Genomic DNA, 13,485 nt, shown 5'->3' on the forward strand with positions numbered 1-13,485 from the left:
GTTCTTGTTTTACTGCTTAGCAGGCTCTGCTCTAACTTTGGGGAAGATTGAAGAGGAGCATGTTCTCTCCTTTTGTCATGTATTAGGGTTTCCTCTCTCCCAGCAAGTATTTCCATCAAGAGAGGGAGAGTTTATTTTCTAGAATGGAGAATGCTTCTATGGCATGAACATCATAACGCATGCTGCTTAGAGATTGATGCTTCTTCCTCTTCCTCCTTAGTCCCCAGAAAGAATTCCTGACTAAGAGATGGCTTCTCTTTCACTTTTTTCTTCAGCGTTGTGGGACCAGCTCTTGGAAGGAAGGATCAAACTACAGAAAGCTCTGTTGACTACCAATCAGTTGCCTCAACCAAATGTCTTTCCAGTCTTCAAGGACAAAGGTGGCCCAGAATTTGCCATTGCTCTAAAAAATAGTAAGAATACTCATATCATTTTGGGGGTATACTGAGTTGGATGTAAAAAAAAAAAATGTTTTCATTTAGTAATACTATAATGTAGAATATTAGTTTCAATTTTTCTTTTTTTTTTTTTTTTTTTTTTGGTTTTTCGAGACAGGATTTCGCTGTAGTTTTAGAGCCTGTCCTAGAACTCACTAGATCAGGCTGGCCTTGAACTCACAGAGTTACCTGCCTCTGCCTCCCTAGTGCTGGGATTAAAGGTGTGTGCCACCATCGCCTGGCTAGTTTCAATTCTTTATTTACACTTGATCTTATTCAAAAGGCTAAATAATCTGCAGCAGCGTTATCAAATGAAGGCAACTTTGAAGTAGATCAGGTGCTTGAGCCATGTCTGTTTTCCAATATTACTTGACATTCTTCTTTGGCTTTTTGAGTTACTTCTTAAAATTTTTTAGTTTTTTTTTTCTTTTGAGACAGGGCTTTTCTATGTAATGCTGGGTGTCCTGGAACTTGCTCTGTAGACCATACTGGCCTTGATCTCAGAGATCTGCCTGCCTCTGCCTCCCAAGTGCTGGGATTATGGGCATGTGCAACTACTCCTAGCTGAGTTACTTCTTAAATTCTTAGGGAAAACTATTTAAAAATCTATAGGTATAAAACAACAGGGAAAGAATGAGTAATTGAACTCAGTCCTGGTAGCTTATAGGATGTCTTCCTTTGTTAGGGCGGACTTTAGAACAAGTTAAATGGTATTATTCCTATCTTTCCTTTGAGTAACAAAGAGTGAGGGAAAAAACTGACTTCTGGGGAGAGAATCATTTCACTAAGCACAAAGAATTGTAGAGTGAAAAAGAATTTAAAAGTTGCTTGGTTTCTAATTCCTTCACTCTACAGATGAGAAAACTAGAGACAGCAGTTCACCCAAAAAAGTTTGCTCATGGGGCTGGAGAGATGGCTCAGTGGTTAAGAGCATTGCCTGCTCTTCCAGAGGTCCTGAGTTCAATTCCCAGCAACCACATGGTGGCTCACAACCATCTGTAAAGGGGTCTGGTGCCATCTTCCGGCCTGCAGGCATACACACAGACAGAATATTGTATACATAATAAATAAATAAAAAAAAAAAGTTTGCTCATGAATAGCAAATGTAAAACTCCAGCTTTTCTTCCTCTTAAACTAGGAGTCTGTCAAATAATATTGCCTCCTATGTGTCCAGTGACACCAAAGTGCCAGGGCACAGGAAAACATGTGCCCTGGTTGCCATGGTTATTCCTAACTTGTACACTGAGATGTTGTTTCCGTTTGCATTTTCAAACTTAAAAGCTAGTGCACTACCTGCGGTCCTGGTTACTTTGGAGGCAGAGGCAGGAGTATCCCTTGTGCCTAGGGATTTAAGGGCATGCTGAGTAATCAACTTGTCAAACGAAACAAAAACAAAAAAATTATGAAAACCAAATGTAACTGTTTTGATTAAGGTTTCTATTGCTGTGAAGAGGCACTGTGACCACTGCAACTGTTATATGGAAAACATTTAATTGAGGGGGTTTGCTTACAGTTTCAAAGGTTCTGTCATATCATGGTGGGGAGCATGGCAGCTTGCAGGCAGATGTGCTGAAATAATAGCTGAGAGAAAGTCCTACATCTTGCAGGTATCAGGAAGTCTTCTGACACACTGGGTGGTATCCTGAGCATAGGAAACCTCAAAAAGTCCATCCCCACAGTGACACTCTTTCTCCAACAAGGCCATACCCACTTCAACAAAGCCACACCTCCTAATAGTGCCATTCCCTATGAGATTATGGGGATCAATTACATTCAAACTACCATAGTAACCCTTTATAGTATGGACTTAGATTTGGAAGAAAACTGAGGACATCTAGTTTGGTACTGCCTCTAAATAGGATCACTTGAAAACAATTCAAGATGTGTATGTGCAACTTCGAGAACTTCTTTTCTTTTTTTAGACTGGGTCTTACTATGTAGACCTGGCTGGCCTCACAGAAATCTATCTTCTACTTCTCCAGTGCCAGGATTAAAGACATGTACCTCCATTCCTGGCAAAAGCATTTCTTTTGTAGGAGAATATGTGGTTAGAATGATTTCCTATAGACAGTTTTTTTGTTTTGTGGTCTGCCATACTCAAAGTTTGTTTTCTATGAAATCTGGGTAACCTTTTAAAAATTCTCTTGAGAATTGTATGTGTTGTGAGGTCTTCAAAAGAAGAAAGGAAACCATCTGACCTCTTCTCCTGACTTCCCTTCTTTTCCCTAAATACATGATACATTTTTTTTTTTTTTTTTTTTTTTAGATTTTTGGGGCATGTCTTTGCTATTTTTAGTGCCCTAGTATTCTCATTTCTGAGGATGCCTTTAGATGAGACCTAACTGGGATGTCTTAAATTTTTTTTTTTTTTTGGCTTTTTGAGACAGTTTCTCTGTGTAATATCTCTAGCTGTTCTAGAACTCACTCTGTAGACCTGGTTGGTCTTGAACTCACAGAGGTCCACCTGCCTTTGCCTTCTGAGTGCTGGGATTAAAAGCATGTGCTACCACTATCCAGCTGTTTTATTTTATTTATTTATTTTTAGCTTTTTCAAGACAGGGTTTCTCTGTAGTTTTGGAGCCTGTCCTGGAACTAGCTCTTGTAGACAAGGCTGGCCTCAAATTCACAGAGATCTGCTTGCCTCTGCCTCCCAAGTGCCGGGATTAAAGGTGTGAGCCACCACTGCCCAGCTATCCAGCTGTTTTAAACATTTTAGATTTAAGGTCTTTTTCATTTTATTACTCACTGATCTTCTTATCTGAGTCTTTATAAACACTCATTTTAAAATAGAGATATTTCTGGGTTAGCATCTGTCTTTGTTAGGGTTTCTGTTGCTCATTCTCTCATACACATACACACACTCATACAAATAATACATATTTAAAAGAAATTTTCATTGAATGCTTCTGAAAGGCAATGAGGAAATCACTAGAAACCTACCTTTCCATAGCAGTCTAAAAGGACAAGGTTTATAAGTATTACACTAGACACTACTTAATTTAAGCTATATAGGGATTCTGAATACTTGTAAGAAGATTATAAAAATACTGCAGACAGTGGGGATGGTAGTTATACCAATGAGAACCATTCGTATAGCTGAACATTGCCCAATATCTTTCAATAGAAAAAGATAACTCCAGTACCTGTTATGGTGGGATGTGTGTCAGACATTGTACAATTAAGATGCTTTTTACATTGATTATGTCCTTTAATCCTCACAACCATATTATCCCTATCTTACTATAAAGTAACCTGGCCAAGACCACAGAGCTAATCAACTGCTGAGATGGTCTTAGGCAGAGTCTTTAGAGTACTTGGTTTAGCATACGAGCTTGTACTCCTAGTACTAGGGAAATGGAGGTAGGAGGATCAGAAGTTCAAGGCTATCCTTAACTGCAAAGCAAGCTGGAGTTCAGCCTGGCTACATGAGACACTGTCTCAAAAAAAAAAAAATGCTAAAAAAGATTACCTTTAATTTTTTTTGGATTAAAAAAAGAGAGGTAGAGGCAGAAGAATTAGTTCAAGGTTATCTTCCACTACAAAGCTAGTTCAAAGCCAGGCTAGGATACATGAGACCTGTTTAAAATTAAACAAACAAACCTAAGCAGTCTAACTTTAACTAGTCTATAAAACTAAGCAGACCAGGCATGATAGTTCATGCCTTTAAGTCTAGACCTCAAGATGAATAGGCAGGTAGATCTAAGTTTGAAACCAGTCTGATCTACATAGTAAACCAGGCCAGCAAGGGTTATTCAGTGAGACTTAGTTTCAGTTTAAAATAAATAAATAAATAAAATAAAATAAAAATAAATGCAAAAGCAAAGTGAATAAGCATTAAAGAGAGTATATCTACTGTTTGATCTGGAATTAGTTATAAATTTGGCCTGTTTCATGTCAGTCATAATAGAGCTATAAAACTGGTTATTCAGAATAATATACTAGAAAAATTATTATGAAAACTATCCAGATGGTGTGTATATAACACATTAAGTCATACTGTCATAAGAAGATGGAAGCAAACAAAACCTGTCTCCCTTCAGATGTGTAGAAATTCTGGTTATTAGATCCCTATCCTCTCAGAATGTAATACTAAATATCCTTCCTTCTCCCTCTTCTACCACAAACTACATTGTCAGACAGACAAACATCTGTCAGAATGACTGAAGTTCACCAGGAGGAGGTAATTGGTTAAATGTAAAAGATTAGAACGATCAGAAGTGTTATAAAGCAGAATTAAAGTAATATTCAAGTGACTAAAGAAATTAAATATGTGATGCTGTGGTGTTCAAAAGAAAATGGTCCCCAAAGAGGGTGGCACTATTAGGAGGTGTGGTATTGCTGGAGGAAGTGTGTCTCACTGTAGGGGCGGCTTAAGTTTCCCTCAGTATGACTTTCTGTAGACTTCTCGTTGCCTGCAAGTTGTAGAACTCTCAGCGATTCCTTCAGCACCACATCTACCTTAATGCTGACATGCTCTCTGCTGTGATGATAATGGAGTGAACCTGAATCTGTAAGTTGCCACCTCAATGAATGTTTTCTTTTATATAAGAGTGGTACATGGTCATGATATTTCTTCACAGCACAGAGAATGAGAACATGAAAGATCGAGCAAGCAATCACAAGTGCACACATTCCATAGCCCTTATGTGGAGGTCAGAGAACTTTGTTCAGTAACTTGTCTCCTTCTGTACTTATGTGACTTCAGGTTATGAGACTTGCAATACAAGTACTTTTTACCTGCTAAGCCATCTCACTGGTCCAATTTTGTAGTATTTTTCTTGGGCTTTGGGCTTTGGTAACACCAAATACACTGCCTACCTTTCTGATCTCTTCACAAGCTCTTTATATATATGATTTCTAATTTTTAAAATTATGTGTGTGCATTTGTGCACATGAGTGCAGGTACCTCTAGAGACCAGAAGAGGAGGGCATCAGATCTCCTGGCTGTAGTTAGAAGCAGTTGTGATCCACTTTACTTGGATTCTGGGAACTGAAGTCCAGTCCTGCAGGAGTGATAAGCACTCTTTACCTTTGAGACATCTCTCCAGCTCTTTCTACCAATGTAAACAATGAATACAGGATTCTGTCCTTAGGTTGTGGGTTGTGAATACTCAGTATGTGTTCTTGTACCATGGTTTACTCTCTTTCTGATAGCTTTTTTTTTAAATTTTTTTATTTTTTGGTTTTTCGAGACAGGGTTTCTCTGTGGCTTTGGAGCCTGTCCTGGAACTAGCTCTGTAGACCAGGCTGGTCTCGAACTCACAGAGATCAGCCTGCCTCTGCCTCCTGTGTGCTGGGATTAAAGGCGTGCGCTACCACCGCCCGGCTCTGATAGCTTTTTTTAAGGATTTATTTATTTATTATGTATACAGTGTTCTGCCTTCATATGACTGCAGGCAAGAAGAGGGCACCAGATCTCATTATAGATGGTTGCTGGGAATCCAACTCAGGACCTCTGGAAAAACAGTCTGTGCTCTTAACTTCTGATCTCTCCAGCCCTCCTCCCCCATAACTTTTAAAACAATAGACTTGTAACTATATTCTAGCACTGTAGACCCCTGAGAACCAAGTCTTTGTATGTTCTGCACTTTAAAATCTACCTTTCAGAAATGTAGTATTTCCTTGACTTTTCTAGTACCTGCACTTAGTCTCCAAGTGTTTTGCTCTTGCATGTTGGCAATTATATCTCTTGAACCATGAAGTGACTTCCTAATGTCTGTGTAGATTAAGATTAAGCATAGAATAACCTTAACAAAATTAAGGGATTTATTTATTTATTTACAGAAAGCTACTTCTGCCGGGCGATGGTGGCGCACGCCTTTAATCCCAGCACTCGGGAGGCAGAGGCAGGCGGATCTCTGTGAGTTCGAGACCAGCGAGGTCTACAGAGCTAGTTCCAGGACAGGCTCCAAAGCGCCACAGAGAAACCCTGTCTCGAAAAACCATAAAGAAAGCTACTTCTCCAAAGATAGTTAGCTTTCTCCCTCTGACTTTGATTTAACAAGTTTTACAACATCAGGAATTAGGCCTTTTATGTTGGTGATAACGATCTGCAAGGAAGAAGGCAGATTATTTAAGAACATGCCAGATGAATTTACAAACTACGTTATGTACATAGCCTATGTTAAAGTAGGAAGGTGAGCACAGTGGGAGCTGGGATTAAAGGTGTGCACCACCACTGCCTGGAATTCATGCCAGTCTTACTACATCTATCTTTATATTGACAACTTATTTCTTCTGGACTACTGTGAAGTAAATGATGTGTGTCCTTTCATTTTTTTAATACATCTTTTAGTGTGTATTCATAAAAGATAAAGGATTTAATTTTTTTTTAAAAAAAGATTTATTCATTTTATGTGTGAGTGTTTTGTCTGCATTTATTTATATGTACCTCATGCATACTTGTTGCCTTTGAGGCAGGAAGAAGGCATTGGATCTATTGGAACTGGAGTTGAATTAGGTTGTGAGCCACCATGTGGGTGCTGGGAATCAAACATAGGCCATCTGCAAAAGTATCATATGCACTTAACCACTGAACTGTCTCTCCAGCCCTAAAATCTTTTTTTTTTAATTTATTTATTATGTATACAATATTCTGTCTGTATGCCTGAAGGCCAGAAGAGGGCGCCAGACCACTTTACAGATGGTGTGAGCCACCATGTGGTTGCTGGGAATTGAACTCAGGACCTTTGGAAGAGCAGGCAATGCTCTTAACCACTGAGCCATCTCTCCAGCCCCCTCCAGCCCTAAAATCTTATTACTAGTTGCATGTGGCCCCCACCTTTAATGCCAGTGGATCTCTGAGTTGCAGGTCAGTCTGGTCTACATAGCAAGTTCCAAGGCAGTCAGGCCTATATAGTGAGATACTGTCTCAGAAAACCAATATTGTAACCATTATTCCACTTAAAAATATTAACAAGTTTGTTAACCGTGCTAGGAAATGAACCCAGGGCCTTGTGCATGCTAACAAATGTTCTGCCACTGAGCTTTACCATAGCTGGGCATTTAATTTTTAACAAGAATGACTGACTTGGACAGATGGGAGAATTGAGAGCATTTTTATAACAGGTACTCTGTTGTCTTCCCAGAGTTTGCTATACTGCTTTAAATGAAGTGATTATAGGAAAGCTAAACTTTAACCAAAGTAAGCTGACCTTTTAGTTAAATGGATGTTATTAATGTGTTTAATGAGATGCATTACAAACTGCAGCAAGCACCATGTTTCATTACAGGTCTAAAATGCAATATCATTAAAGACCTTTAATAGAAACAATGGTTGACATTTTGATATTTCCCATAAGCAAAACACCAGAAATACATATAACATAATGTAAATGTAGAGGAACTGTTAAAATTTTGACTTGCTTAAGAATTTAAAAACAAATTCTACTATTAGTAAAGTATATTTTCTTATTCCCCTCTTTATCGTTTTGTGGCCCCTTTTCCAAGACCCGCAATAATTTTGACTTGAATAGATTTTTCTTTGTTTCATTTTGCTTTTTGATATGGGCTCTTACTAGTAGCCCTTGCTGTCTTGCAACTGGCTATGCAGACTGGTTTGGCCTTAAACTCAAAAAGATATGCCTGCTTCTGCCTCCTGAGTGCTAGGATTAAAGGCAAGCACCAAAATGTCCTGCTGAATAGACTGTTTTGTTGTTATTGTTTTTAATTTAAATGCCCCTTTGAAATTTTATTTATTTTTGTTTTTCGAGACAGAGTTTCTCTGTGTAGCTCTGGCTTTCCTGGAACTAGCTCTGTAGACTAGGCTGGCCTCGAACTTACAGAGATCCATTTGCCTCTGCCTCCAAAGTGCTGGGATTAAAGGCCATGTGCCACCACCTCCTGGTTGAAGTTTTATTCTTATTACATATACTTCTTTTATGCCTGAGTATGCAGGTGTACCCTGTGTGTGTAATGCCCACAGAGGTCAGAAGAGGATGTTGGATCCCTTGGAACTGGAGTTACAGATGGTTGTGAGCCACCATGGAAGTGCTGGCAACTGAACCCTGGCCCTCTGAAAGAGCAACAAGTGTTCTTAATGGATGAACCATGGCTGTAGCCTCATAGACTAACATATCTAATAATAATTTGGCCATAGCACTTGGAGAATGGCATCTTCTTGGGGCTGAGCAGATGGCTCTGCAGGTGGAGGTACTTGGCATCTGGCCTACCAACCAGAGTTCAGTCCCTGTAGGCTATGGGAGAGAACTGATTCCCTTAAATTGTCTTCTGGCTTCTTCATGCATGCTGTGGTATACATGCATCACTCCACCAATAAATAAGTGTTAAAATTTTTTAACTAAAATAAATGAAAATTTCAAATTTTAAAAACCTTGGGTAGTCATGAAATTGTATTAAGCAATATTTTTATTTTACTTTTGGAGACTTAATTTTGGTTTTTTGAAACAGGGTTTCTCTGTGTAGTCCTGATAGCCTGGAATACCAGGCTGTCCATAGACCAGGCTGGCCTAGAACTCAGAGATCCACCTGCTTCTACCTCCCGAAAGGTGTGCTTTACCACTGCCCAGCTTCTTAGCATCTTTTGAACTATATGAATTCATTGTCTACTTCAAAATAAACAAAACTTGCCTGGTGTTGGTGGCATACACTTAGGAGACAGAGGCAGGCAGATCTCTGTGAGTTTGAGGCCAGCCTACTCTACATAGCTAGTTCCAGGACAGCTAGGGCTGTTACACAGAGAAACTGTGTCTCAAAAAACAAAAAACAGAAACAAAAAATGCTTAAGGAAAGATGGCATGTGGCTCACGACTTTAATCCCAGTGCTCAGGAGGCAGAGAGACATGCATATCTCTGAATTCCAGGCTAGCCTGGTGTACAGATTGAGTTCCAAGACAGCCAGGGCTATCTCTATAACAATAAAAATAATAAAACGAAATGCTAAGGACTAAAGTCCAATTGGCTCCACTATTTATATATTTCTTTCCTTCCTTCCTCCCTCCTTCCTTTTCTCCATCCTTCTCTCTCTTTTGTGTGTATGTGTACATGTTACATGCTCATATGAATGAATGAACATGTAGCTGGGATGTCTTTCTCAATTACTTGTCTACCTTGTTTTTGAGACTGTCTCTCACTGAACCTGAACTTTCTGTTTCTAACTAGATTAGCTAGTGAGCCTGCAGAATGCACCTGTGTCTCTGTGTCTCACCCATGGCACTAGTGTTGTGTGTCTGTGTGTTGGTTGCTGTTCCTGGTCTTTACATAGGTGTTAGGGATCCAAACTCAAGTCCTTTTGCTTTTACTGCGCTTTAGCCACTGAGTAAAGTTTTCCTTTAGACCAGAGTCTTGTTCTCACTGGTTTGGAACTTACTATATAGACCAGGCTGGTGATCCTGTAGCTTCTGTGTCCAGAATGCTGGGATCACCAGTGTGTACCACCATGCCCAGCTTTGGCTCTACCAGTCAGTTAAGTGTATAAAGATTCTAAGGGAGAAGACCAAGGATTAGGGACTAGGACATTTACAATAGCAGATACTTTTCCTTTTATTCCTGTCTGGTGATGGGCTTCAAACCCTTCACATTGTGTGTGTATGGCAAGCCCTCTACCACTGACTACATTTCCAGGTCTCCTCCTCTTCTTCCTCTTTCAAAGGTTTATTTATGTATTTTGTATATGTGGATGTTTTGTCTCCATGAATGTCTGCACACAGAAGATGGCATCATATCCAATGGGACTACAGTGAGCCACCATATGGTTACTGGGAAGAAAACTCAGAACCTCTGGAAATCCAGCCAGTGCTCTTAACCTCTGATCCATCTTTCTAGCCCCTCCAGCTCTCTTGCTGTTTTTTATTTTTTGTTTGTTTGAGATAGGCTTTCTCTGTGTAGTCCTGGCTCTCCTGGAACTCACTCTGTAAACCAGGCTGCTGTCCTGAAACCCACCTGCCTCTGCCTCCAAAGTGCTGGAATTAAAGGCATGTGCCATCGTTGCCTAGCTCCAGCTCTCTTACTGGGAGATGGACGGTAACTATGTAGATGGCTTGATCAAACACTTTTGAGGCTTTGCAGTGCGAGAGTAGAATGCTCCAGATATTTTACAGCACTTATCATCTTCTCCAAACCTGGTTAGATTAGGTGACAGGAGTCAGGTTCTTCTTGAGTTTCTTGTGTCTTTCTCGCTCTAGGTCCAAGCTTCAATTCTAGTAATAGAACTGTTGGGAAAGTGGTTCTGGCACTTCTGGATACTTTGCATGGACATTTTCTCTTTCTTTTCTTTTTTTTCTTTTCTTCTCATTTTCCCTTTTCTGAGACAGATTTTCTCTCTAGCCTTGGCTGTCTTGGACCTTGCTCTGTAGATCATCTAGCCTCAAACTCAGAAGTTCACCTGCCTCTGCCTCCTGAGTTCTGGGATTAAAGGCATGTACCACCATGCCCAGCCTACCTAGATTATTTTCAAATGATGCAAGATTCACAAGGGACAAGAAAATTGGGACTGTAATTGTTTGTAATCTTCCTGTCTAGCTGTATCATAAATCCGGATTTATGAGATTTGCATTTGCCAAAAAATTGGCAGAAGGGTTGTCAAGGACCGTGGAGCTCTGTCGCTAGTCAGTAGGTGAGCTGTCTCTACTGCTAATACAGCGTACCATTGTGAAGTTGATGGCCTGCTTCTGAACTGCTTCTTGGGCTGCAGTGGTGGCAAGCCCGAGGCACCTGCTGAGTGCATAGCTATGGATGGTGGTTCCTCCATGCTGGGGCCACTGTCCGTGTAGTTTTGCCCTCAAAAAACAAACCTGTTTTTGTTTTTTGTTTTGTTTTGTTTTTAATGTTAGAGGCTGAAGAGATGGCACTTGCTGCTCTTGCAGAGGACCTGGATTCAGTTCCTAGCACCTACATTGTGGCTCACAAACCATCTGTAGCTCTAGTTTCAGAGGATTTGATGCCTTCTTACAATTTAGGGTTGGTAGCTACATGTGTTTCAAATAAGCATAATATGAAAAAAGAATGTAAAAATGCTGTATTTTCACCAGGCATGATGGTACTTACTTTAAATCTTGGCACTTGGCAGGCAGACAGGTGGATCTTTAGGTTGGTAAATTACATGCTTAACATGCTCAAAGCCTGTGTTCAATCTTTAGCACCACAGAACAACAAAAAAGTCACAAGTAGCTAGAGATGCCTTTTGGTTTGTTCAAGGTCTCTCTGGAAATGTAATTGCTGAGACAAAGGAATTGTACTTTGTTTTCTTTTTTTAGCTTTTTGGGTTATATTGCCATGCTGTTCCTTAGAGGAATTATAACAATTTAAATTCTTGTCTGTAACATTCCTTTTCCTGCACTCTTGCCACCACAGGGCATTATTGATCTTTTATATTTCCTCAACTGTGGGTGGGAAATGAAAGCAATCATTTCTGAATAACTTTTCATTTGATATTTATATAATACCTGTTGACTTGGTTTTGCAGTGTAAGCTCTGTTTGGTTTGTTCTTTGAGAAGGGTTTCTGTGTAGGAATATTGGTCCCTATAAATGCCTACTTACTTTGTCCAACCTGGTTCACCGGGTATTTATGTTATATAGAAACTAAGGTGGGTCACAGAGCAAGAACTTTCCAATATAAGGATGTGGTGGAACTCTGTCCCCTGCTTCTCATGTGTATGCGTGTGTGTGTTTCTGTTTCTTGGGATCAAACCTTAGGGACTGGCACATGTTAGTGAGTATAGCCCCTGTCCCCAATGTGGTGGTGTTAGTTTCTTATTCCTTGACTCTATGTGTCCTTAAAAGATGAGCTTCAGTATAATCACAAAGCAATAAAAACTAACAGCAGCTTAAAAAGTGCTAAAACCAAGCTGGTCAGACAATTCATTTCCATGGCAGAAGGAATTTTTCATTGGAAAGAGGGTTAATATCTAGCCCTGGCTAGCCAGGAACTTAACCTCTGCCTCTGAGTGATTAAAGCCTTGTAAGAAACAGGGTCTTGCTAAGTAGCCCAGGCTGGCCTTGAGCTCCTTGTGAAATTAGGGGTGACCTTGAATTTGTAATCCTGTTTTAGCCTTCTTGACTGCTGGGAGTATGTGTCTGTGCCACCACACCTAGTTTAGTAACATTTTATCTGCAAGACTGGGGAGAAAAGTCAGTGGTAGAGTACTCGTGTAGTATACACAAAGCTATGATTTCAATCTCTAGCACTATTAAATAAAAATAAAATAGAAATAGTGAGGCATGGGGTAGGAAGCAGTCCTGATATGTTGCTAGTGTTTCACAGTGGGGTTACTCCTTCACAGTATTAATAGTGAAGTATAGACCATTGTATGTTGGAGCCTCGTGATAAGTATATTTAACTATATATGTATATTTAGCTAGCTCGATTGACTGTATATGCCTGGAGGCATGCGTGTGGAGGAGAGACAGAGACAGGCAGACAGATTCCAGTAAGCTTCTCATAATCTGGATTTAATGTGTAAAGTAACAACAAGGTTTTTTTTTTGTTGTTTTTGTTTTTTTTTTTTTTTTTTTTTTTTTTGGTATAACATCATCCCTAAATGTTCTCGGGGTAAAAAACAGACTATATTGTACTTTCTGAGAGGCAACACACTGATGTATTCATTGGTGTTCAGGAATTTCTGAGTCGTTTTGTCAGAGCTTTGGTTTGCATTATGGTTAGACTTTAAGACCTCACTGTTGTCTCGGATGCTGCTCTACTTTATTATAGTTGTTTTTATGACTTAAAGCTTATTCTTAAACTGCATTATTAAAGTCATGCATGAATATGATAAATAGTGCAGAAGGACTCAGGAAAACAGTATTCCTTTGCTTACATTCTTATTCTGTGCTCATGGTAGAGCGTGTTGGGCAAATACCCTACCACTGTGCCAATCTTAAGCTCCCTCACTCTCTGTTTGTTTAATTTTTCATTTGTTTGTATACATGTCTGCTTTGTGCTTCTCTCCCTGATTACCTCCGTCCCCACCCCCACCCCCAAATTTAGGGCATGCTAGCCAAAGTACTCTACTGCTGAGCCATTTTATACTTTTTTACTTATTTACTCTCTGATGTGAAGGACGAGAATATTACTGACAGGTTAACTAAGAT

General features: G+C 39.7%; 1 protein-coding gene across 1 annotated transcript in view; it reads left to right on the forward strand.

The window, feature by feature from the left end:
• Aatf (apoptosis antagonizing transcription factor) overlaps window positions 1-13,485 on the forward strand; it is a 105,582-nt gene that overhangs the window by 5,741 nt on the left and 86,356 nt on the right. Inside the window, exon 4 of the mRNA XM_041664873.1 lies at window positions 276-413. Within this exon, the coding sequence (XP_041520807.1) occupies window positions 276-413 (138 nt within the window). The remainder of the gene's footprint in view (window positions 1-275; window positions 414-13,485) is intronic.

The sequence above is a fragment of the Microtus oregoni genome, unplaced genomic scaffold (assembly GCF_018167655.1).
Source record: "Microtus oregoni isolate MIOR12 unplaced genomic scaffold, Mior012 000015F_ref0000493, whole genome shotgun sequence".
Taxonomy (NCBI): Eukaryota; Metazoa; Chordata; class Mammalia; order Rodentia; family Cricetidae; genus Microtus; species Microtus oregoni.